The sequence below is a fragment of the Chiloscyllium plagiosum genome, unplaced genomic scaffold (assembly GCF_037043375.1).
Source record: "Chiloscyllium plagiosum isolate Xiang-an unplaced genomic scaffold, Cpla_swu_hap1 HiC_scaffold_35, whole genome shotgun sequence".
In the NCBI taxonomy this organism is placed as follows: Eukaryota; Metazoa; Chordata; class Chondrichthyes; order Orectolobiformes; family Hemiscylliidae; genus Chiloscyllium; species Chiloscyllium plagiosum.
This window is the reverse complement of record NW_028270173.1, coordinates 46,653,838-46,677,342: the sequence shown is the minus strand read 5'-3', so window position 1 is coordinate 46,677,342 and position 23,505 is coordinate 46,653,838. Positions and strand designations below refer to the sequence as shown.

The 23,505-nt window shown below is 45.9% G+C and overlaps 1 protein-coding gene across 1 annotated transcript; it reads left to right on the top strand.

Moving 5' to 3' along the window:
* The first annotated feature begins 539 nt into the window (after positions 1–539).
* On the top strand, positions 540–21,560 carry LOC148140768 (class I histocompatibility antigen, F10 alpha chain-like). The gene is made up of 6 exons (XM_087979028.1): positions 540–723; positions 5,777–6,037; positions 17,944–18,219; positions 18,336–18,614; positions 20,469–20,588; positions 21,520–21,560. Exons 1-6 carry the CDS (start codon positions 672–674, stop codon positions 21,558–21,560), a joined length of 1,029 nt encoding a protein of 342 aa, XP_087835154.1. The 5' UTR covers positions 540–671.
* The last annotated feature ends 1,945 nt before the right edge of the window (positions 21,561–23,505 follow it).

Sequence of the window (23,505 nt, the reverse complement as noted above, 5' to 3'; positions counted from 1 at the left end):
CTGTACATGACCCACTCCATTAACCCACACACTGGCTCCCTGTACATGACCCACTCCATTAACCCTCACACTGGGTTCCCTGTACATGACCCACTCCATTAACCCCCACACTGGGTTCCCTGTACATGACCCACTCCATTAACCCCCACACTGGGCTCTCTGTACATGACCCACCCCATTAACCCCCACACTGGGCTCTCTATACATGACCCACTCCATTAACCCTCACACTGGGTTCCCTGTACATGACCCACTCCATTAACCCCCACACTGGGCTCTCTGTACATGACCCACTCCATTAATGGCTTGGTAGCATCTTCGGTTTTGTAAAATTCCCCTGAAAAGACTTGATGCGATTATCACCGCCGAAAGGGGGCAATCCCGATATTAACTTGGTCGTTTCCAATTCACAGTCTGACTGTAACCTGTCTGAGATACATCCTCCCAGTAACTGGTGACGAGAACCTGTTTATCTCTTTAATTGGATGGTTTTCTGAGTCCAACCAGTTTTCTGGATCTGCAGTCCGGAAATGGTCGGAATTCAACATAAATCGCTGTGCCGAGAAACTTGTTTTTGTTGTTTTCCATTTTATAAAATTAAATTGTGTTGTCCCCCCTCAGAGTGTTTTATTCCCAGTCCCTGATCGGAATAGGGAGAGTGGGTTCCCAGAATGTTGCTGATCCTTCTCTCCATCTCCCTGTGTTTTTCCCGGGTCTCTCCCGGTAAGTACAGAATTCAGCTTTCCATTCTCCCTCTCTCTCTCTGTGTCTGGGGTGAATGTGAGTCTCTTGGGGAGAGTTTGAAATGGGGGATGTTTGACCAGCCGCCTGTTATACAGCCAGCCTGATCTTTTACACATTGAAGGCAGCACAGTCTGGGAGACTCTGATGGGATTTGTGTCCAGGTCTCCTGACAGCAGGATGTAGACACCCTGAGATCAGAGAAGCTCCGAGCAAATGGGAAATGGTTCCAATGGACAATTTTAATTTTCACATCGATTGGGAGAAGCCAGACAGCTTCATCATTCCTGGTCTAAAGTCTTGTAAACATGGAGAAGGATACTCCATGTTTAACCCAGCCCAGGCTCAGGGGTCCATGATGGAGGTGACTCAGCAAGTCTGAGTCTATTGTGCTCCACCACATCTCCTCCACTTCCCGCTCCTCCGCCCTTGAGCCCCGCCTCTCCAATCGCCACCAGGACAGAACCCCACTGGTCCTCACCTACCACCCACCAAACTCCATATACATCGTATCATCCTTCAACATTTCCGCCACCTCCAAACGGACCCCACCACCAAGGATATATTTCCCTCCCCTCCCCTATCAGCGTTCCGAAAAGACCACTCCCTCCATGACTCCCTCGTCAGGTCCACACCCCCCACCAACCCAACCTCCACTCCCGGCACCTTCCCCTGCAACCGCAAGAAATGCAAAACTTGCACCCACACCTCCCCCCTTACTTCTCTCCAAGGCCCCAAGGGATCCTTCCATATCCGCCACAAATTCACCTGCACCTCCACACACATCATTTATTGCATCCGCTGCACCCGATGTGGCCTTCTCTATATGGGGAGACAGGCCGCCGACTTGCAGAACGTTTCAGAGAACACCTCTGGGACACCCGGACCAACCAACCCAATCACCCCGTGGCTCAACACTTTAACTCCCCCTCCCACTCCACCAAGGACATGCACGTCCTTGGACTCCGCCATTGCCAGACCATAGCAACACGATGGTTGGAGGAAGAGCGCCTCATCTTCCGCCTCGGAACCCTCCAACCACAAGGGATGAACTCAGATTTCTCCAGTTTCCTCATTTCCCCTCCCCCCACCTTGTCTCAGTCAAATCCCTTGAACTCAGCACCGCCTTCCTAACCTGCAATCTTCTTCCTGACCTCTCTGCCCCCACCCCCACTCCGGCCTATCACCCTCACCTTGACCTCCTTCCACCTATCACATTTCCAACGCCCCTTGCCCAAGTCCCTCCTCCCTACCTTTTATCTTAGCCTGCTGGACACACTTTCCTCATTCCTGAAGAAGGGCTCATGCCCGAAACATCGATTCTTCTGCTCCTTGGATGCTGCCTGACCTGCTGCGCTTTTCCAGCAACATATTTTTAGCTCTGATCTCCAGCATCTGCAGTCCTCACTTTCTCCTCGAAAGTGCTTCTCCCAAGACCGAGGCAAAGTGGGCCATCCTCCTCCACCACACTCACCAAATCAATTAAAAATAGTTTTTACTTAATGTGATTATGGCTTGGCTGGTGGTGAGAAGGGCTCTGCCTGTGAGATCCTTTATGCACGCCCGGACTCTCAGCCGCACCGCACGCTGCCCTCGAAGCGGCTGCGGGGGAGACGAGACTGTCACACACCTCCTTCTGGAATGTGCCTACGCAGAGGAAGTCTGGAGAGGAATGCAGTGATGTTTGTCGAGGTACGGCCCGAGCAGCGCCGTGACGCGGGACTCCGTGCTCTACGGCCTGTTCCCCGGGACACACACTGAGACGGACATCAACTGTGCCTGGAGGATCATCAACTCGGTGAAGGACGCTCTCTGGGTGGTCCGAAACCTGCTGATCTTCCAGCTGAAGGAGTTGACCCCGACTGAGTGTTGCAGACTGCCACATTCCAAGGTCCAGGACTACGTGCTGAGGGACGCGCCGAAGCTTGGGGCAGCTGCCGCCAAGGCGCAGTGGGGAAATACCACCGTATAACATCTGCCTGCCTAAAGAAGAACAGGGGGCCCACGGAGTCATTTGGGCTCCGCTGACACCTCAGCTAAATTTATGGAATATGATTGATAAACGTACAGACCTGTGTATAAAAATTATAAATTCTGATCTCTGTATGTAAATGTATGTATTTTTGAATTTATAATATGTAATTAGTGGTATAGTCCTAAATTTATACAGTTCAGTCTCCTGTAAAAATGACTAGGGGGAAAGGAGCCCCTCCCCAGCTGCAGCAGAGGCGTCCGCAGCTGCCCGGGGGACTTACCTACGGTGGCGAGCCTCGCGAAAATAATCTCCAAACTCGATGCGAAGATCGATGCTTTCATAGAAGAGTCCCGAAGTCAGTGGAATTCATTCTCGGCCGCGCTAGAAAAGCACGCCCGAGACATCGAAGAAATCGAGCGCCGAGTCGGAGGGGCGTAACTAAAGGCCGCGACCTCCGAGGCCATTGCAGAATCGGCCCTGGATCGGGTCCGGACGCTCGAGCAGCGAGTCCGGACCTTAGAGAATCACATTGACAACCTCGAGAATCGAGGTCATCGATAAAATATTTGCTTGCTGGGCCTTCCCGAACGGGCATAAGAAGGCCGGCTTATAAGGTTCCTTGAACAGTGGCTTCCACAGTTATTGAATCTGGAGGCTGGATCAGGCCAGGTAAGGGTAGAATGGGCCTACCAGGTTGCAATACATGGGCCCGGCTCGAACCAGCGCCCCCGCCCGGTCCTGTCCCGGCTGCAGAGCTATAAGGTGAGGCAGACACTTTTGGAAGCCTCCAGAAATCTTGGGAAAGATCCACAAGCCATGACTCATAAAGGATCCAAGATTATGTTATTCAATACTCTTTGCGCTACCCAGCTATACTACGCTATAGCCATGAAGGGTCCGTGTTTAACTTCGGATCACCGGAGAAGGCCAAGGAACTTTTGGACTCTCTTCGACAAATTATAAGAGTTAATCGATGTTGTTTTGCCCTACCCCACCCCGGTGTATCCCCCACCTTTTTTTTCCTTTCATTATCTTACTGTTTATTATTATCTCCGGGGGGTGGGAAGAAGGGCTTATTTATTCATCCTTTACTTAGCGATTTCCTTTCCCCTTTTTTTTATATATGTATATTATATATATAGGCCAGAGGGTCTAGTTAATGTAGATGGGGGGGGGATGGTGGCAACCATATGTTATTTTATCTTTGTCCTTGGGAGCGGGGTTGTTTACCCCTGTTATTTTGTATTAATATATTTAATTATTATTTGCTGAGACTGTAATTTTATAGTCATATATGTTCATATATGGTATTAACATTACCAAATATATTCAGGTGTTGGTGTGGGTGGCGGTGAATAGGGTACTCACTGTTAGTTCTAATTCAGTAGTATACTTGAATTTTCTTTATCCTATCGTGGGGTGCCTGGGTCAAGGGTGGGGCACTGGTTGGGAGAGGTTATGATGGGTGTTTTGGAATAAGGGGGAAGATCTCCATTTAAATACGTTTTATACTTTTTTTTACTATATAGAAATAGTTTTTTTTATATATTGATCTGAATGTACTGAAGAGCTTTTATTTTTGTGAATTTTATATGTTCTATGCTCGTGATGGTTTGGATAAATACGGGTTTTGTTGTGATCTGATGTTAACACATTCCGAGCAGGTATATCACTGCTCAATTTATGTGTTAGATTAGATTACATTACATTACAGTGTGGAAACAGGCCCTTCGGCCCAACAAGTCCACACCGACCCGCCAAGCGCGACCCACCCATACCCCTACATTTACCCCTTACCTAACACTACGGGCAATTTAGCATGGCCAATTCACCTGACCTGCACATTTTTGGACTGTGGGAGGAAACAGGAGTACCCAGAGGAAACCCACGCAGACACGGGGAGAACGTGCAAACTCCACACAGGCAGTCGCCTGAGGCGGGAATTGAACCCGGGTCGCTGGCGCTGTGAGGCAGCAGTGCTAACCACTGTGCCACCGTGCCGCCCGTGTTATCCGTTGGAAATTTTTTTTCTCTTGAATAATGGAAGAATTTTAATGTTACACTCTGGTTAGTTGTAAGTTAGATGAGTAGTTAGTTGAGTTTTGTCTTTTCTTTCTCTTGGTATTTCTTTTTCCTTGTCTGATAGATTTTGGTTATCATTTATTTAAGATTTAACTGTATATCAATGTTTATACTTGGGTCTTTTTTTTAGTTTTCTTTTGTAAACTTGTGAAAAAAAAACCCAGCCCATGCTCAGCTGTGATGCCCTCATGGTTGAATAGGCCGGGTTATCTCAGACACCAACATCCTAATGGCCGTGTATGAAGGACTAATTAAAAAGTTTAGTGAAGGACAGTGAGGATCCTGCTCTGGATTGTCCATTCCCCTGTTTGACAGAGAGACTGTTCACACAGTAACTGTCCCCCACGGTCTCACACTTCATCCTCCCAAAATATTCCTGTTTCTCTTCAACTTCAATGTGGCTTCACTCACCGCAAATCTTTCCTGGTTATGGTGATAAACCACAGCCCTGCCCCTGGGTTATCCTGAATTCCTCACTCCAGGTGGACCATGGGCAGGATTTTTCTTCCATTTATGCCAGATTCCTGTTCCAGGTTAGTGATTTTCTGTTTAATATCCAATCACTGGATTGTGTCCCAGCCTCTCCCTGTGTCCACATTGACTCCATCGAGTATCTGAGTGACCCTGATTCTGTGTTTACTCCCTGTTCTGAGAGGCTGCAGCAGCTAATTCTGACCTAGTTGAATCTGATTCTGTTGATTATATCAGACAGGATTCTGACAGTGTTATAATTTGGTGGGTTATTGGAGATTGTCACTGTGTGGATGGGCCTCACTTTGACCAGCTGGAAGTGTGTGTAATTGTTTTCAGTCTGACCTTTACAGATATAACATGTTGAAAGTGATTTTAAGGGCAGTCTCTCACATTAGCGATGTCCCTGATGTCTGTGATGTGATTCTAGTTTTGTAGCCCAGATATATTAATATGATGTTTATTTTCATGTTGAGTAACTTCCTGCTTTCATTGTTTGCTTTATAGAGGCTAATGTAATCACTGTGATTTACACAGTTGTTTCTGGAATTAAGAATTTTCCTGAGGTTACAAACACTGCAACAGTCAATGGAGTTATCATAGCTTCTCGTGACAGTAAAACCCAACAGTGCATCCCCAGGCAGCAGTTCATGGCAGAATCCTTCAATGTGAATTTCTGGGATTATCTCACACACCGGGCAAAAATACGTGCAAACATAGCAAAGGAAACAATGAGTGCAATAATGAAGAGGACAAACCAGACATCTGGTAAGATGTGGCTGATTGAATTTCTCTATTGGTTGTCCCCTTTCATCCTTTCATCATAAAACCTCATTCATTCCCCAACACTGACATTTGGTCCCCAGGACTGGGAGAGACGTAATAGACCTCGATGCTTCCCTTACCTCTGGGAGCCTTTTCCACCCACAGTGCACCACCAACATTCACCCCACTTCTTCATATCTTTTGAGCGACCAAAATAGGGAATTGTAGACACAGTGCAGTCAAAATGTTTTCCACGGGTTTAACAAAACGTCTTAGATTTTATACTCCGTTCGTCTATTTGCAAAGCCTATTGAAATCTCAGCTTTCAGTGTGACCCACCTTCCAACCATTGCTTTCTGAGATGTTAGACTTTATCTGTGAGAGTCTGAGTCACGGAGCAGATTCAGGTAACCTTTAATGTGATCGACAGCTTCAGTTACAGCATGTGATGTTGAGTTATCCCTCTGTAATTGGCTCTCTATACAGCATCTTACACAGTTCAAGTTTACCTCAATGTATTTCATCATATCACTGAACAACAAAGAGATGGACAGGTTATTGGCCCACCCGTGGTCCTTCATGACGTTTTCTCAGACTTTCTTATCTTTCTTCTTGAGGTTTTTCACAATGGATACTGTATTCCAGTGACATCTCCCTGCTGCACCATGTTAACTGCCATTTACTGGATACTTGCTTCAGGAATCTTTCACAATTCTCATCACAGGAAATACACAAGAATATTGATTTTTAAATGATCCCAACAAAGTTAGGTAGTTTCACCAAATGTTAGAATTCTTCAGCTAACAAACTGTGTCTTAAAGTGTTCATTCAATCCACATTCCAATATCTGCTGATCTCTGTTTTCATTCCTGTAGTAATGGGGAGGGTGGGGGGGGGAGAGCGGGGATTGTGTTTACTGTCTGAAACTGGTTTGAATCTTTTCCTCCAGTACTTTTATTGTATTTATTTTATATATATGTAGATTCACAACTACTTCAGAATCGATATCTATGATTATCTAAAGAATCATAAATGAAACCTACTCTTAATATTGTAACAGATTGATTAAATAATTCAAGAGAAACAACTAATTAGCGTGAAATGTTCTTATCTAAGAAAGCAACTGCAGCTGCACATTCTCTCTCAGTCAGTAACCTTGATTATACAGAGTTACTATTGTCCTACATGTGAAGGCTACGTGAAGCAAACATTTTCCTAAGTGCTGTAACTACTGTCAGCCATGTCCTGCTGCATTAACCATGGGCAGCCAGCACCCATTTTGTGCCGCTCAGTCATGGGAGCCCTGACACCAGACAATGTCACACAACTTGGTTCTTCCTGTTATGTGAGTATCTCTGTTTCTTCAAACCTGGCCCTGTGCAGTAACATCTTACAGGCACCCCGAAAGTAGAAATGTCACTGCAACATATCACAGGGTAGGAAAGTATCGCAGATGCTGGAAATCTGAAATTTAAACAGAAAATGCTGGAAATTCAAAGCTGGCCAGGCAGCATCCATCGAGAGATAAGCAGAGACAATCAAGAGTTGTGTAAAGATTTGTAGCTTGGGTGCCGGTTGCCATGGGAAGGGTATGGTCGCTGAGCGAGAAAGTTGATTTGCAGACATTTCATCCCCTGTCTGAGTGACATCTCCAGTGCTTCAGAGCCTCCTGTGAAGCGCTGCTGTACTGTGCTTTCTGGAATTTATTTGGCTCTGTTCCTTCTGATTCCAGTTGTTCATTGGAGTGGCCGGTATAAAGGGCCCAGGTAATGTGTTTGTTGATGGAGTCTGTAGATGACTGGCGTGCTTCGAGAAATTCTCTGGCTGTTCTCTGTTTAGCTTGTCCTATGATGGTTGTGGAGAAAGTGAGGTCTGCAGATGCTGGAGATCAGAGCTGAAAATGTGTTGCTGGAAAAGCGCAGCAGGTCAGGCAGCATCCAGGGAACAGGAGAATCGGCGTTTCGGGCATAAGCCCTTCTTCAGGAATTCCTGAAGAAGGGCTTATGCCCGAAACGTCGATTCTCCTGTTCCCTGGATGCTGCCTGACCTGCTGCGCTTTTCCAGCAACACATTTTCAGCTCGGATGGTTGTGTTGATTCAGTCGAATTTGTGATCCTTGGCTTCTGTATATTTGGCTATCAGGGACAGCTGGTCAAAGTATTTAGTGGCTAGTTGGTATTCATGGATGTGGATTGCTCGTTGTCTGCCTGTTCTATATAGTGTTTCATGCAGTCTTTGCATGGTATCTTGTAAATTACCTTAGTCTTGCACATGATGGGTAAAGGGGCTTTTGTTGAAGGTTCGATCCTCGGGAGTTTAAGGTAGAGTATTGGCTTAGATAAGGGATTGACTAACTGACACAAAACAGAGGATCAGGAAAAATAGGTCCTTCTCTGGATTGTGACCTGTAGCTAGTCTTGTGCTGCACGGGTTAGTTGTCAGACTTCAAGTATTTACAATCTGTATAAATGAACTGCAAGCAGGGTCAGAGTGTATCATAGTTAAACTCATGGATGATACTGATATTGGTGGGAAACCAGGCTATGATGAGAAGATAATACGTTTCCAGATGGATATTGGCTGGGAGAATGGGCCAGACTCTGACAAGTGGAGGTTAATGTGGATAAGTGTGGGGTTGTTCATTTTGGCCGGAAAATAAGAAGACAAATTGTCATTTCATTGGGAAGCAGGTTCACAGTGTGTCAGTGCAGAGGGATCTGGGTGTTTTTCGCCATGAATTGCAGAAAGTGGATATGCAGGTGCAGCATATAACAAGAAAGGCGAATGGAATACTGGCATTTATTGCAAAGAACATATGACAGAGGAGGAGGTGCTGGATGTCTTGAAATGGGTAAAGATGGATAAATCCGAGGACCTGATCAGGTGTACCCTAGAACTCTGTGGGAAGCTAGAGAAGTGATTGCTGGGCCTCTTGCTGAGATACTTGTATCATCGATAGTCACAGGTGAGGTGCCAGAAGACTGGAGGTTGGCTAATGTGGTGCCACTGTTTAAGAAGGGTGGTAAAACAAGCCAGGGAACTATAGACCGATGAGCCTGACCTCGGTGGTGGGCAAGTTGTTGGAGGGAATCCTGAGGGACAGGATGTGCATGTATTTGGAAAGGCAAGGACTGATTCGGTATAGTCAACATGGTTTTGTGCGTGGGAAATTATGTCTCACAAACTTGATTGAGTTTTTTGACGAAGTAACAAAGAGGATTGATGAGGGCAGAGCGGTAGATGTGATCTATATGGACTTCAATAAGACGTTCGACAAGGTTCCCCATGGGAGATTGATTAGCAAGGTTAGATCTCATGGAATACAGGGAGAACTAGCCGTTTGGATACAGAACTGGCTCAAAGATAAAAGGCAGAGGTTGGTGGTGGAGGGTTGTTTCTCAGACTGGAGGCCTGTGACCAGTGGAATGCCACAAGGATTCCACTGGTCAGAGGCCTCCAGTCTGCTGGGTCCTCTACTTTTTGTCATTTACATAAATGATTTGGATGCGAGCATAAGAGGTATATTGGGGAAGTTTGCAGATGATACCAAAATTGGAGGTGTAGTGGACAGCGAAGAGGGTTACCTCAGATTACAACAGGATCTTGACCAGATGGGCCATTGGGCTGACAAGTGGCAGATGGAGTTTAATTCAAATAAGTATGAGATGCTGCATTTTGGAAAAGCAAATCTTGGCAGAATGTATACACTTAATGGTAAGGTCCCAGGGAGTGTTGCTGAACAAAGAGACCTTGGAGTGCAGGTTCATAATTCCTTGAAAGTGGAGTCGCACGTAGATAGGATTGTGAAGAAGAAGGCGTTTGGTATGCTCCCCTTTATTGGTCAGAGTATTGAGTACAGGAGTTGGGAGGTCATGTTGAGGCTGTACAGGACATTGGTTAGGCCACTGTTGGAATATTGCATGCAATTCTGGTCTCCTTCCTATCGGAAAGATGTTGTGAAACTTGAAAGGGTTCAGAAAAGATTTACAAGGACTCAATTGGGTTGGGATATCTGGTCGGCATGGACGGGTTGGACCAAAGGGTCTGTTTCCATGCTGTAGATCTCTCTGACTCTATGACTGTAAGTGTTGTTACAACAATATAAGGCATTGGTGAGACCACACCTGGAGAATTGTGTCCAGTTGTGGTCTCCTTACCTAAGGGAGGATGTGGTGACATTGCAGGCAGTTCAGAGGAGGTTCACCAGGCTGTTCCAGGGATGAAAGGGTTATTGTACGAGAAGCAATTGAATAGCTTGGGCCTGGACTCACTGAGATCAGAGGAATGAAGGAGGATCTGATTGAGAAATATAAAATGCTCAAGGGGATTGATAAGGTCGATGTCTAGCAGACATTCCCCTTGTGGGACAGTCTTGAACAATAGATGGTAGATGTACAGAGAGAGGAGATCGGTTTTAAACTGAGATGAGAATTACCTCCCTCTTTCAGGGGGTTGTGAATCTGTGGAACTCACTGACCCAGAGCGGGGCAGAACCAATCAACAAATTCAGGACAGAAATGGCTACGTTTCTGATGGAAAGCAGGATAAAGGGGGATGGGAGCAGGCAGGAAGGTGGCGGTGAGATCAGGATAAGATCAGCCATGATCATGTTAAATGGTGGAGTGGACTCAAAGGGCTGACTTGCCCACTCTCCCTCTGAACTCCCATGTTACTAGGATTAACTGGGAATGTGTTTGAAAGCAGCATACCAAGTGTAGCACTGGAATCTATTACTTGTTGTCATTAAAATAGAAAAAAGAATTATAAAGCAAACAAAGCTAGGAATGAAGAAATATTTTAAAGATGCAGAAATTGATGGAATAATTATTAATATTTTCATGTTAAGTTATGAGCCAATCAACAAACAGTTAGACAACTAATGAATTGAGAACATGAGGGACATGAAAGAGAACATTTGACTGTCACGGTCCATTCATGATCTGGAGATATTTTTGAATCACGTTGTGCAGATATATTGTGACCCCTTTGGGGCAGCTGGGACCTGAAACAGGGCATTCTGGGAAACCACCACTGCCCCAAAAGAGGCCAACTCATTATGTTTAATTTGTGATGAATAGATTAAACAATGAGAACAAAGTTTAAAAACACTGTAATAATTAGAGGAAATTGTACAGAAGGTAGATTCATAGAATCGTACAGCACAGAGACAGACCTTACAGTCAATTCTTTCATGCAGACCAGCTATCTTAAACTGATCTAAGCCCCATTTGTCAGCATTTCGAGTCATAGAGATGTACAGCACAGAAACAGACCTTTTGGTCCAAGTCATCCATGCCGACCAGATATCCTAAATTAATCTGGTCCCATTTGCCAGCACTTGGCCCATATCACTCTAAACCCTTCCTATTCATATACCCATCCAGATGTCTTTTAAATGCTGCAATTGTACCAGCCTCCACCACTTCCTGTGGCACCTCATTCCATACATGTACCACCCTCTGCGTGAAAAGGTTGCCCCTTACGTCCCTTTCCCCTCTCTCCCTGAACTTATGCCCTCAAGTTCTGGACTCCCCCACCCCAGGAAAAAGACCTTGTCTATTTATCCTATCCATGCCCTCGTGATTTTATAAACCTCTATCAAGTCACCCCATAGTCTCCAACGTTCCAGGGAAAACAGCCCCAGCCTGTTCAGCCTTTCCCTTCAGCTCAAACCCTCAACCCTGACAAAATCCTTGAAAATCTTTTCTGGACCCTTCCAAGTTTCACAACATCCTTCCCATAGGAAGGAGACCAGAATTGCATGCAATATTCGAAAAGCAGCCTTACCAATGTCCTATATAGTCACAACATAACTCCCAACTCCTGTCCTCAATACTCTGACCAATAAAGGAAGGCATACAAAATGCCTTCTTCATTATCCTATCTACCTGCAACTCTACTTTCAGGGATGCTGTGGTTCTGTTCGCCGAGCTGAAAGTTTTTGTTGCAAACGTTTCGTCCCCTGTCTAGGTGACATCCTCAGTGCTTGGGAGCCTCCTGTGAAGCGCTTCTGTGGTGTTTCCTCCGGCATTTATAGTGGCCTGTCCCTGCCACTTCCGGTTGTCAGTTTCAGCTGTCCGCTGTAGTGGCCGGTATATTGGGTCCAGGTCGATGTGTTTGTTGATGGAGTTTGTGGATGAGTGCCATGCTTCTAGGAATTCCCTGGCTGTTCTTTGTTCCGCTTGCCCTATAATGGTAGTGTTGTCCCAGTCAAATTCATGTTGCTTGTCGTCTGCGTGTGTGGCTACTAGGGATAGCTGGTCGTGTCGTTTCGTGGCTAGTTGATGTTCGTGGATGCGGATCGTTAGCTGTCTTCCTGTTTGTCCTATATAGTGTTTTGTGCAGTCCTTGCATGGGATTTTGTACACTACATTAGTTTTGCTCATGCTGGGTATCGGGTCCTTCGTTCTGGTGAGTTGTTGTCTGAGAGTGGCTGTTGGTTTGTGTGCTGTTATAAGTCCTAGTGGTCGCAGTAGTCTGGCTGTCAGTTCAGAGATGTTCTTGATGTATGGTAGTGTGGCTAGTCCTTTGGGTTGCGGCATGTCCTCGTTCTGTTGTCTTTCCCTTCGGCATCTGTTGATGAAATTGCAAGGATATCAGTTTTTGGCGAATACATTGTACAGGTGTTCCGCTTCCTCTTTTTGCAGTTCTGGAGTGCTGCAGTGTGTTGTGGCCCTTTTGAATAGTGTCTTGATGCAACTTCGTTTGTGTGTATTGGGGTGGTTGCTTTCATATGTGGTGTTTCCTCCAGCATTTATAGTGGCCTGTCCCTGCCGCCTCCGGTTGTCAGTTTCAGCTGTCCGCTGTAGTGGCCGGTATATTGGGTCCAGGTCGATGTGTTTGTTGATGGAGTTTGTGGTTATGAAAGCAACCACCCCAATACACACAAACGAAGTTGCATCAAGACACTATTCAAAAGGGCCACAACACACTGCAGCACTCCAGAACTGCAAAAAGAGGAAGAGGAACACCTGTACAAGGTATTTGCCAAAAACGGATATCCTCGCAATTTCATCAACAGATGCTGAAGGGAAAGACAACAGAACGAGGACATGCCGCAACCCAAAGGACTAGCCACACTACCATACATCAGGAGCATTTCAGAACTGACAGCCAGACTACTGCGACCACTAGGACTCATAACAGCACACAAACCAACAGCCACTCTCAGACAACAACTCACCAAAACGAAGGACCCGATACCCAGCATGAGCAAAACTAATGTAGTGTACAAAATCCCATGCAAGGACTGCACAAAACACTATATAGGACAAACAGGAAGACAGCTAACGATCCGCATCCACGAACATCAACTAGCCACGAAACGACACGACCAGCTATCCCTAGTAGCCACACACGCAGACGACAAGCAACATGAATTTGACTGGGACAACACTACCATTATAGGGCAAGCGAAACAAAGAACAGCCAGGGAATTCCTAGAAGCATGGCACTCATCCACAAACTCCATCAACAAACACATCGACCTGGACCCAATATACCGGCCACTACAGCGGACAGCTGAAACTGACAACCGGAAGTGGCAGGGACAGGCCACTATAAATGCCGGAGGAAACACCACAGAAGCGCTTCACAGGAGGCTCCCAAGTACTGAGGATGTCACCTAGACAGGGGACGAAACGTTTGCAACAAAAACTTCCAGCTCGGCGAACAGAACCACAGCAACGAGCACCCGAGCTACAGATCTTCTCGCAAACTTTGAACTTTCAGGGAGCTATGAACCTGCACTCCAAGGTCTCTTTGTTCAACAGCACTCCCTCGGACCATATCATTCAGTGTATATGTCATGCTCTGATTTGCTTTTCCAAAATGCAGCACCTCACATTTATCTAGACCAAACTCCGCTGCCACTCCTCAGCCCGTTGGCCCATCTGATCAAGACCCCGTTGTAATCTGAGGTAACCTTCTTCAATGTCCACCACATCTCCAATTTTGGTGTCATCTGCAAACTTACTAACTATATCTCCAATGGTCACACCCAAATCATTTATATAAATGACAAAAAGCAGTAGAGCCATCACTGATCCTTGTGATATACCACTGGTCACAGGCCTCCACTCTGAAAAGCAACCTTCCACCCCCACCCTCTGTCTTCTATTTTTGAGCCAGTTCTATATTCAAATGGCTAGTTCCCCTGTATTCCATGAGATCTAACCTTGCTAACCAGTCTTCCATGTGGAACTTTGTCGAATGTCTTCCTGAAGTCCGTATAGGACTACCACTCTGCCCTCATCAATCTTCTTTGTTACTTCCTCAAAAAACTCAAATCAAGTTTGTGAGACATGATTTCCCTCACACAAACCCATGCCGACTATCCCCAATCAGCCTTTTCCTTCCCAAATACGTGTAAATCCTGTCCCTCAGGATTCCCTCCAACAAAGTGCCACCACCAATGTCAGGGTCACCGGTCTGTAGTTCCCTGGGTTTTCCTTACCACCCTTCTTAAATAGTGGTACCATGTTAGCCAATCCCCAGTCTTCTTGTGACTATCGATGATACAAATATCTCAGCAAGGGGCCCAGCAATCACTTCCCTAGCTTCCCACAGAGTTCTAGGGTATACCTGATCAGGTCCTGGGGATTTATCCACTTTTATGTGTTTCATGACATCCAGCACTTCCTCCTCTGTCATCTGGACATTTTTCAAGATGTCACCATCCATTTCCCTACATTCTATATCTTCTATGTCCTTCTCCAGAGTAAACCCTGATGCAAAATACTCATTTAGCATCTCCTCCATCTCCTCTGGCTCCATACAAAGGCTGCCTCTCCCTACTTACCCTTCTGTCCTTATTTGTAAAAACCCTTTGGATTCTCCTTAACCCTATTTGGCAAAACTATCGCTTGTCCCCTTTTTGCCCTCCTGATTTCTGTCTTAAGTATACTCCTACTGCATTTATACTCTTCTAAGGATTCACTTGATCTATCCTGTCTATATTGTCATATGCTTCCTTCTTATTCTTAACCAAACCCTCAATTTCTCTTGTCATCCAGCATGCCTATACCTACCAGCCTTTCTTTTCCCCCTGACAGAAATATACTGCCTCTGGACTTCTATTGTCTCACTTTTGAAGGTTTCCCATTTTCCAACCATCCCTTTACCTGCAAACATCTGCCCCCAGTCAGCTTTTGAAAGTTCTTGCCTAATACCATCAAACTTAGCCTTCCTCCAATTTAGAACTTCAACCTTTAGGTCAGGTCTATCTTTTTCCATCACTATTTTAAAACTAATAGAATTATGGTCGCTGGCCCCAAAGTGCTCCCCCACTGACACCTCAGTCACTTTTACCTTATTTCCCAAGACTCAGTCAAGTTTTCCTCCTTCTCTAGTAGGTACATGCACATACTGAATCATAAAGTTTTCTTGTACACAAATTCCTCTCCATCTAAACGCTTAACACTATGGCAATCCCAGTCTATGTTTGGAAAGTTGAAATCCCCTTCCATAACCACCCGATTATTCTTACAGATAACTGAAATCTCCTTACAAACCTGTTTCTCATTTTTCCACTAACTATTAAGGCATCTACAATCCCAGAAAGGTGATCATCCCTTTCTTATTTCTCAGTTCCACCCAAATAACTCACCTTGATGTACTCCCAGGAATATCCTCCTTCAGTTATACTATCCCTTTTCAAAAATGCCGCTCCCCTTCCTCTCTTGCCCACCCCCCACCGACCCCACCGCTTGCAATCCTTCTCTGACATTTGTATCCTGGAACATTAAGCGACCAGCCTGATCATCCCTGAGCCACATTTCTGGAATTGCTATGATATCCCAGTCCCATGTTCCCAGCCATGCCCTGAGTTCATTTGCCTTCTCTATTCGGCCTCTTGCATTGAAGTAAATGCAGTTTAATTTATCACTGCTATCTTGTTGTCTGCTATGTTCCTTCCTGCCCCAGCTGTTTGACTAACTCCCTTTCCCAACTGTACCAGTCTCGGCTTGATCACCTTTCTCAATATCTCCCTGGGTGCGCCCCCTCCCTCCACCTTACTCATTTAAATCCTCCTGAGCAGCTCTAGCAAATCTCCCTGCCAGTATATTAGTCCCCTTCCAATTTAGATGCAATCTATCCTTCTTGTACAGGTCACTTCTACCTCAGAAGAGATTCCAAAGATCCAAAAATGTGAATCCCTCTCCCATATACCAGCTCCTCAGCCACGTATTCATCTGCTCTATCCTCCTATTTCTACCCTCACTAGTTCGCAGCACCAGGAGTAATCAAGATATTACTACCCTCGAGGACCTCCTTTTTAAATCTCTGCCTAACTCTCTATATTCTCCATTCTGAATCTCATCCTTTTCCCTTCTTATGTCGTTGGTTCCAACATGTACAATGACCTCCTGCTTGTCCCTCTCCCCTTTTGAGAACATGCTTCACTCTGTCTGAGATATCCTTGATCCTGAGACCAGGGAGTTAACACACCATTCTGATTTTTCACGGCTGGTCACAGAAACGTCATCTGTGCCTCTGAATAGAGAGTGTCGTGACACAATCGATTGCTTGGAACCCGACGTACCCGTCATTACATGAGAGCCAGTCTTGATACCAGAAACTTGGCTGTTCCTGTTACATTCACCTGAGACTCCATCACCCCTTACATTTTCCAAAACAGCATACTTGTTTGAAATGGGAATAGCCACAGGAGACCCCTGCACTTCGTGCCTAACTCTCCTACCTTTCCTGGAGGTAACCCATCTATCTGACCGTATCTGCGGCTTTTCTGCCTTCCTGTAACTGCCATCCATCACACCCCATTGCTCTAGCAAATTCCTCATTGCCTTCAACTGTAGCTCCAACCGATCCATGCGATTCAATAGGATTCGCAACCAAACACATTTCCTGTAAACATAATCATCAGTAACATGAAAACTCTCCCTAACCTCCCACATCCGACAGGAAGAGCATATCACTCTACTAAAGGCTATCACTGCTCCTTCACAATCTACGGATCCAGAAAATATCACCGTCTTATTGCGCTGGAAAGCAGTACTCCAGGCTAACTGGGAATGTTTGGTTTATATTTCTAAACATTTAATCAAGAGACAGGATACAATTAAACAAATAATCAAAACAGAATTTACTCTATTCGGTTCTGCAGACTTCCAGAAAGGTTACATATCAAAAATTATGAATGTATCTGTTCCTGTGCTGGTTCCTCCAAGGTCAGCTGTGAATTTCGCTGTTTGCTAACTTTCCAAGACACACTCTGATATCCACAGATACGTGAACTCTTTGTCTGCCTTTCCTCCTTACCCAAAATGCAACACCTTTTATTTAAATTAAACTCCTCAGCACTGTTTTGGTGTCATCTGCAAATGAAACATTACTGACCATTCCTCCTATCTGCACATCCAAATCATTTATAAAACTGACAGAAGATGGACACAGGGAGTGAGTAACTTAAAGAGATTGATCCTCATCTCCATTCAGCCAGGCTCAGGGGAAGAGATTGCACAGCCCCACACAGGGAGAGGGTCCTTGTAAATAACACACAGAGTCTGATCGTGGGCCAGTGCCTGTGGGAGGCTGACAGAGTGGTCACGGACAGACATGGACTACATCCCCCAGAATGCAGCCTGTGATTGAGACAAATGATCAGAAGGACTGGGCCTGTCGTTCCAGGACAGTGGGAATGTGAGTGCTGGAATTCTGACCTGGATCAGAGAGCATATTGCTTATTTGCTCCAGGTTGAGGTGTGAGACAGCAGTTGGAGAAAGGGGCAGTGCTGCCTGAGTCTGGGACCCTCTGACAGCACAGGCCTTGGGGATTAGCCCCATGTGTAACTCCCTCACCCCCTGGGCCTGGTACAGGATAATTTGACCGGATTGTTTCTCTGGTTAAATAATTTGTTAATTATCTATGTCTGTTTGATCACTGACAGGAATTCACACTTTTCAACAGATAACTACTGTTGAGGTCAGTGATGACGGCAGCATTAAGAAATCGATGAGATTTGGATTTGATGGAAAGGATTTTATCAGTTTAGAACCAGACACAATGAGATGGATCACATCCAATCCCATTGCAGTGATGACTAAAGAGAAATGGGATTCTGATGAATCCTGGAACAACTACTGGAAAAGAAATCTGGAAGAACTCGCTGTTGAATATTTAAACAGATATCTGGAAGCTGGAAAAGATTATTTCAAAAGGAAAAGTATGTATTTCTGTTTTGCTCCATGTTCTGATCTAGCCTCACTGATCTATGAAACCGCTCTCCCATTCCATTCAGTGTCTGTCTATTGTTTGTGATTTCACCCTTTCCCATCACAGTTCAGCCTGAAGTGTTCATCTCCAGGAGGGAGCCCAATGGTCAGGACAAGCCGCTCACTCTCTCCTGCCTGGTCACTGGGTTTGATCCTGTAGACATTGAGGTGACCTGGCTAAGGAATGGAAAGGTCATGTCTGAGACCCAATCCTCAGGGGTTCGACCGAACCACGATGGGACCCATCAGATCCAGAAAGAGATTGAGATCAATGTTGGGGATGAGGATCAATACTCCTGTCACATTGAACACAGCAGCCTGGCAGAGACCCAGCTCTATCAGTGGGGTAAGTGACAGGTGAAATCATTTAGAGGACACTTTTTCACTTCCTTGTTTGCAACTACCCACCTTGTTCTCTGCGTTGATATGTCATGTTGGTCTCACTGAGTTAAAGATTTCAATTCTAAGTTTGAAAGGGTCACCGAATTCCAGAGCCTTTAGGGGATTCCAGATTCCCAAAGACCTGTGAAGTACTCGTCGATTTCACTCCGGAATAATCTCACTAGAATTACAAGCAGATTCCCTTGTATTCCAGGCTTCAGCACAAGACATGGGCCCAGATTGTCCAGCAGCCAGACACCCTGCGAGAGGAGGGTGTGGACCCGTCAGAATTCCTGACTCACGGAATGGGATTTGTCCGGGAAGTTTCAACTTCCAATGGACAATTACCTCAATCCGGAACCCTCTGGAAAGATCTCAGGTTCTGAGGTTAGGGATTGGAAGCTTCTTTAACTCCTAGTGTGATGATGCTGTCACTTTAAAAGGTTGTTGGTGTCCTAGTTTTTGTTTGGAAGAGAGGTTGTAAGGCAGAGGCACCAAACATGCTGCTGGTGATGACTGAGGTAAACCAGTTGTAAGGCCTTGGGGTTTTATTTTAAGCTGGAACAATAGAAGCAGTCTGAATGGGCGTGGCCAGCTCTTACAGATCCAGATTTCTCAGTTTGTTTTTTTTCAGTTACATCAGAAGCTTTTGGGGTCTCAAAAGAGTTGGCAGCTTCAGTGAGTGTCACCTGGCTACTACTCTCTGCATTTATTTCTTGATATTGTTTCCTCTGGGACTGGAGAACTGCATGTAAGAATCTGTGTCTGAATTTACCTTTTTGCCAAGGTGTTTATGGGATGTAACAATTGGAACAGTTAATTAATAATAAGTACTGTATTCGGTTACATTTTTCAATTGTTAAGTTATTCAAAATTCCTTTTTTGTTTTTATTTTAATGACAGCGTTTAAATAAATTGTGTTTTGCTTAACATTGAGTTGTTTGAACACTTGCATTGTATCTGGAACACTGCACTTCCCATCCAGTTTTAAAATAAGCAGCAGTTCAGATCTAGGCTACCTTCTTCAGATATTTTGAGGGGGCCTGATCTGGTCCCTAACAGACTGAGAAAACCGACCATCTCCAAAAGTACTGCTGATCCCTACATTCACACACAGACCAGGATATCTGGTCAGTGTGGGCAAGTTGGACTGAACATACACACTTGTTGTGTGACTCTTTAACTCTTTGACTCCATCCCCTCAAAATACATGACCTGACCTTCTGCAACCAACACTTGACCTCTTCCCAGCACCAACACCAGCTCACCGCCTCCAGGCGTCTGTCAGACTCGCAGTGCATCACCCTGGACAGACAACTGGGACACAACACAGAACTCCACAACTGGATCCCTAACAAGGCCCCCTCACCAGCCCACTGTGGCACCCAAACCCCATTCCATTGGTACTCAACATCCCCAACACTCACCAGTGAGTTCCCAAACTGCCCCTTGCCCAACCACTGAGGAAGTGCCTTCTGGGTACCTAACTACACCCCTCCAACCATTCACTCACTCCTTCACCTCACCCAAGGCCGATCTACCCCACCAGCACTAGTAAGGACAGGACACAGAGATATTGGGGAGAATGGGAACTGAACTGTCTGGGGAGGTAACCCCCAGGACAGGCACAACACGATGTTTATACCCCTATCAATGGGATCCTTGGTGACTTCACTGGAGAGTGAAATCGGGAGAGGGTCAAACCCGCATTTCAACCAATCCCAACAGCTCGGAGGGTTATAATTGTTCCCAATTAACACAGGGTTAGAAATAAATCCAGGAACATAGAGAATCCTGATATATTTCCAATGTGTTTCAGAAAATCTGAAAAGCAATTGGCTGCATTCCCAACTTGGAAGTCTCATTGCATCAATGGTCATACTATTGGCTGTTATTGTCGGGATAGTCGGAATAATCATCTGGAAATGGTCACGGAGAGGTAAGAATCAGAGAGAGGGGAATGTGGAACTGAGGGGACTGGGTGAGTGTGGGGGGATCTCCAGTACTGGGAGTACAGGGCACTGTGGGGAATGGAACTGATTGAATTCCCACACACAGATACACACGTATAAACACGTCTCGTTCCCTGTCTGATCTTCCTTTACGTGATCAGCCCAGACCAGGTCTAATATTGATCATTAGACCCACTGCACCCAATCAGATCCTCACTGACTGAATATTAATGGAATGGAAGGGATTTTCTGCACCTCCATAAAGTGTAAGGATGGAGGGGAGTATGGGAATGAGGATTTCTGACACAATCCCTGTAAAACCTTCCTTCCTGCCTTGTTTGGGCACCATCACCTTGATAAATTTTGAAGATCTCTCTCCCTTAATGAGTTTGTGCAGTTTTGGATGACTTATTACTTAGGTTTGACCCTCGGCGTGTGACTGATACCGATCATGTTATTCCAGGCATTTGGTTTGTCTCCAGTCCCACCGTATTTTTAATGTTTTGGAATGATCTCTCTGCCCCATTTAATGGGATTCTGGATCATCCCTTCTCTTGTTATCCAGCTGTTGACACTTTCCTCCCACCATCTGACATTTGTGATCACCTGCAGAGACTCCACTCACCCCATTTGGATGATCTTTTGATCTCTCTGCCCATTGATCTCCCTGCTGATAAATTCGGTGTCTGTGTGCTTCTCTCTCACTTCACCTGAGGAAGGGGCTACGCTCAGAAAGCTTGTGATTTCAAACAAACCTGTTGGACTGTAACCTGGGGCCGTGTGTGTTTCTGACTGTGTTCACACGAGTCCAATACCAACACCTCCACATCAATCTCCATCCCCTCACACTTGTTGTGTTCTCACTCTCTGAGAATGGATTATTCCCCATCCTAATGGACATTTATTTTGTTTCTGCAGGTTCACCAAATGGGACCTACACAACAGCTCCCAGTAAGTGACTGAGGGGACAGAGTTTTGGGAATGATGAAGAAGGTAATGGGAGGTGTAGAGTAGATTCCCTACAGTGTGGAAACAGGCCCTTCAGCCCAACAAGTCCACACAGACCCTCCAAAGAGTAACCCACCCAGACCGATCCCGCAACCCTATAGTTACCCCTGACTAACAATGTAACATGGCCATTTCACCTGACCTGCACACCTTTGGATTGTGGGTAGAAACCGGAGCACCCGGAGGAAACCCACACAGACACGGGGAGAATGTGCAAACTCCGCACAGTAACCCGAGGTGGGAATTGTACCCGGGTCCCTGGTGCTGTGCGGCAACAGTGCTAACCACTGAGCCACCGTGCTGCCCCTATTAGTGTAGAGTTATATTTGCCAGGGTGTTGCTCAGGGTGATGGGTCCGTCTCCTCACCATGCTGTTTCTCAGCCAACACTCTCTTATCGTCCTGTTTCACTACTCCATATTCCCTGAGGATGTGAGTGTGTGTGATGGGTTTGATGACCAACATCAGACTTGTACTAAAGCTGCTAGACTGGGTCTGCAGCAGGTGGTGAGGGAACCAACAAGAGGGAAAAACATACTTGATTCCATCTTTCCAATCTGCCAGCTGCAGGTACAAATGTCCATGACAGTCTCAGTGAGAGTGACCATCGCACTGTCCTTGTGGAGGCAAAGTCCCACTGTCACATTGGGAATAACCTCCATCGTATTGTTTAGATTAGATTACTTACAGTGTGGAAACAGGCACTTCGGCCCAACAAGTCCACACCGACCCGCCGAAGCGTAACCCACCCAGACCCATTCCCCTATATTTACCCCTTCATCTAACACTACGGGCAAATTAGCATGGCCAATTTGCCTAACCTGCACATTTTTTGGATTGTGGGAGGAAACCGGAGCACCCGGAGGAAACCCACGCAGACACGGGGAGAACGTGCAAACTCCACACAGTCTGTCGCCTGAGGTGGGAATTGAACCTGGGTCTCTGACGCTGTGAGGCAAAAGTGCTAACCACTGTGCCACCATGCCGCCCACAAAGTATTGTGTGGTACTATCACTGTGTTAAATGGAACAGACTTGGATCAGATCTAGCAGCTCAAACCTGGGTATCCATGAGGCACTGTGGGCCACCAACAGCAGCAGAACCATACTCCAGCACAATCTGTAAGCTCATGGCCTGGCATAACCCCCACTGAACCATTAGCACCAAGCCAGGGGATTAACCCTGGTTCAATTGGAAGCCACCAAACAGGACGAGTTGCAAGTCACATAACATAAGCAGCAAGTGATAGACAAAGCTAAGTGATCCCACAACCAACAGATCCGATCTCAGCTCTGCAGTCCTGCCACATCCAGCCAACTCACTGGAGGCTCCACAAATATTCCCACTCTCACTGATGATACAGCCCATTACATCAGTGTGAAAGATAGGCCTGAAGGTTTCACAGCAATCTTCAGTCAGAAGTGTCATCTCAGCCTCCTCCAGTGGTCCCAGCATTACAGATACCAGTCTTCAGCCAATTCAATATCCACGTGATATCAAGAAACAGTTGAAGACACTGGGTACTGCAAAGGTTTCAGTCCCTGACAACATTCAGGCAATAGTACTGAAGGCTTGTGCTCGAGAACTTGCCACTCCCCTATCCAAACTGTTCCAGTCCAGTTATAACACTGGCATCGACCCAACAATGTAGAAAATTGCCCGGGTATATCTTAGACACAAAAAGCAGGACAAACCCAATCTGCCCCATCAGTCTCCTCTCGATCATCAGTAAAGTGATGGAAGGTGTCATTAACAGTGCGATCAAGCAGCACCTGCTCAGCAATAACCTGCTCAGTGATGCCCAGTTTGGGCTCTGCCAGGGTCACTCAGCTCCTGACCTCAATACAGCCTTGGTTCGAACATGGACAAAAGAGCTGAATTCCAGAGGGGAGGTGGG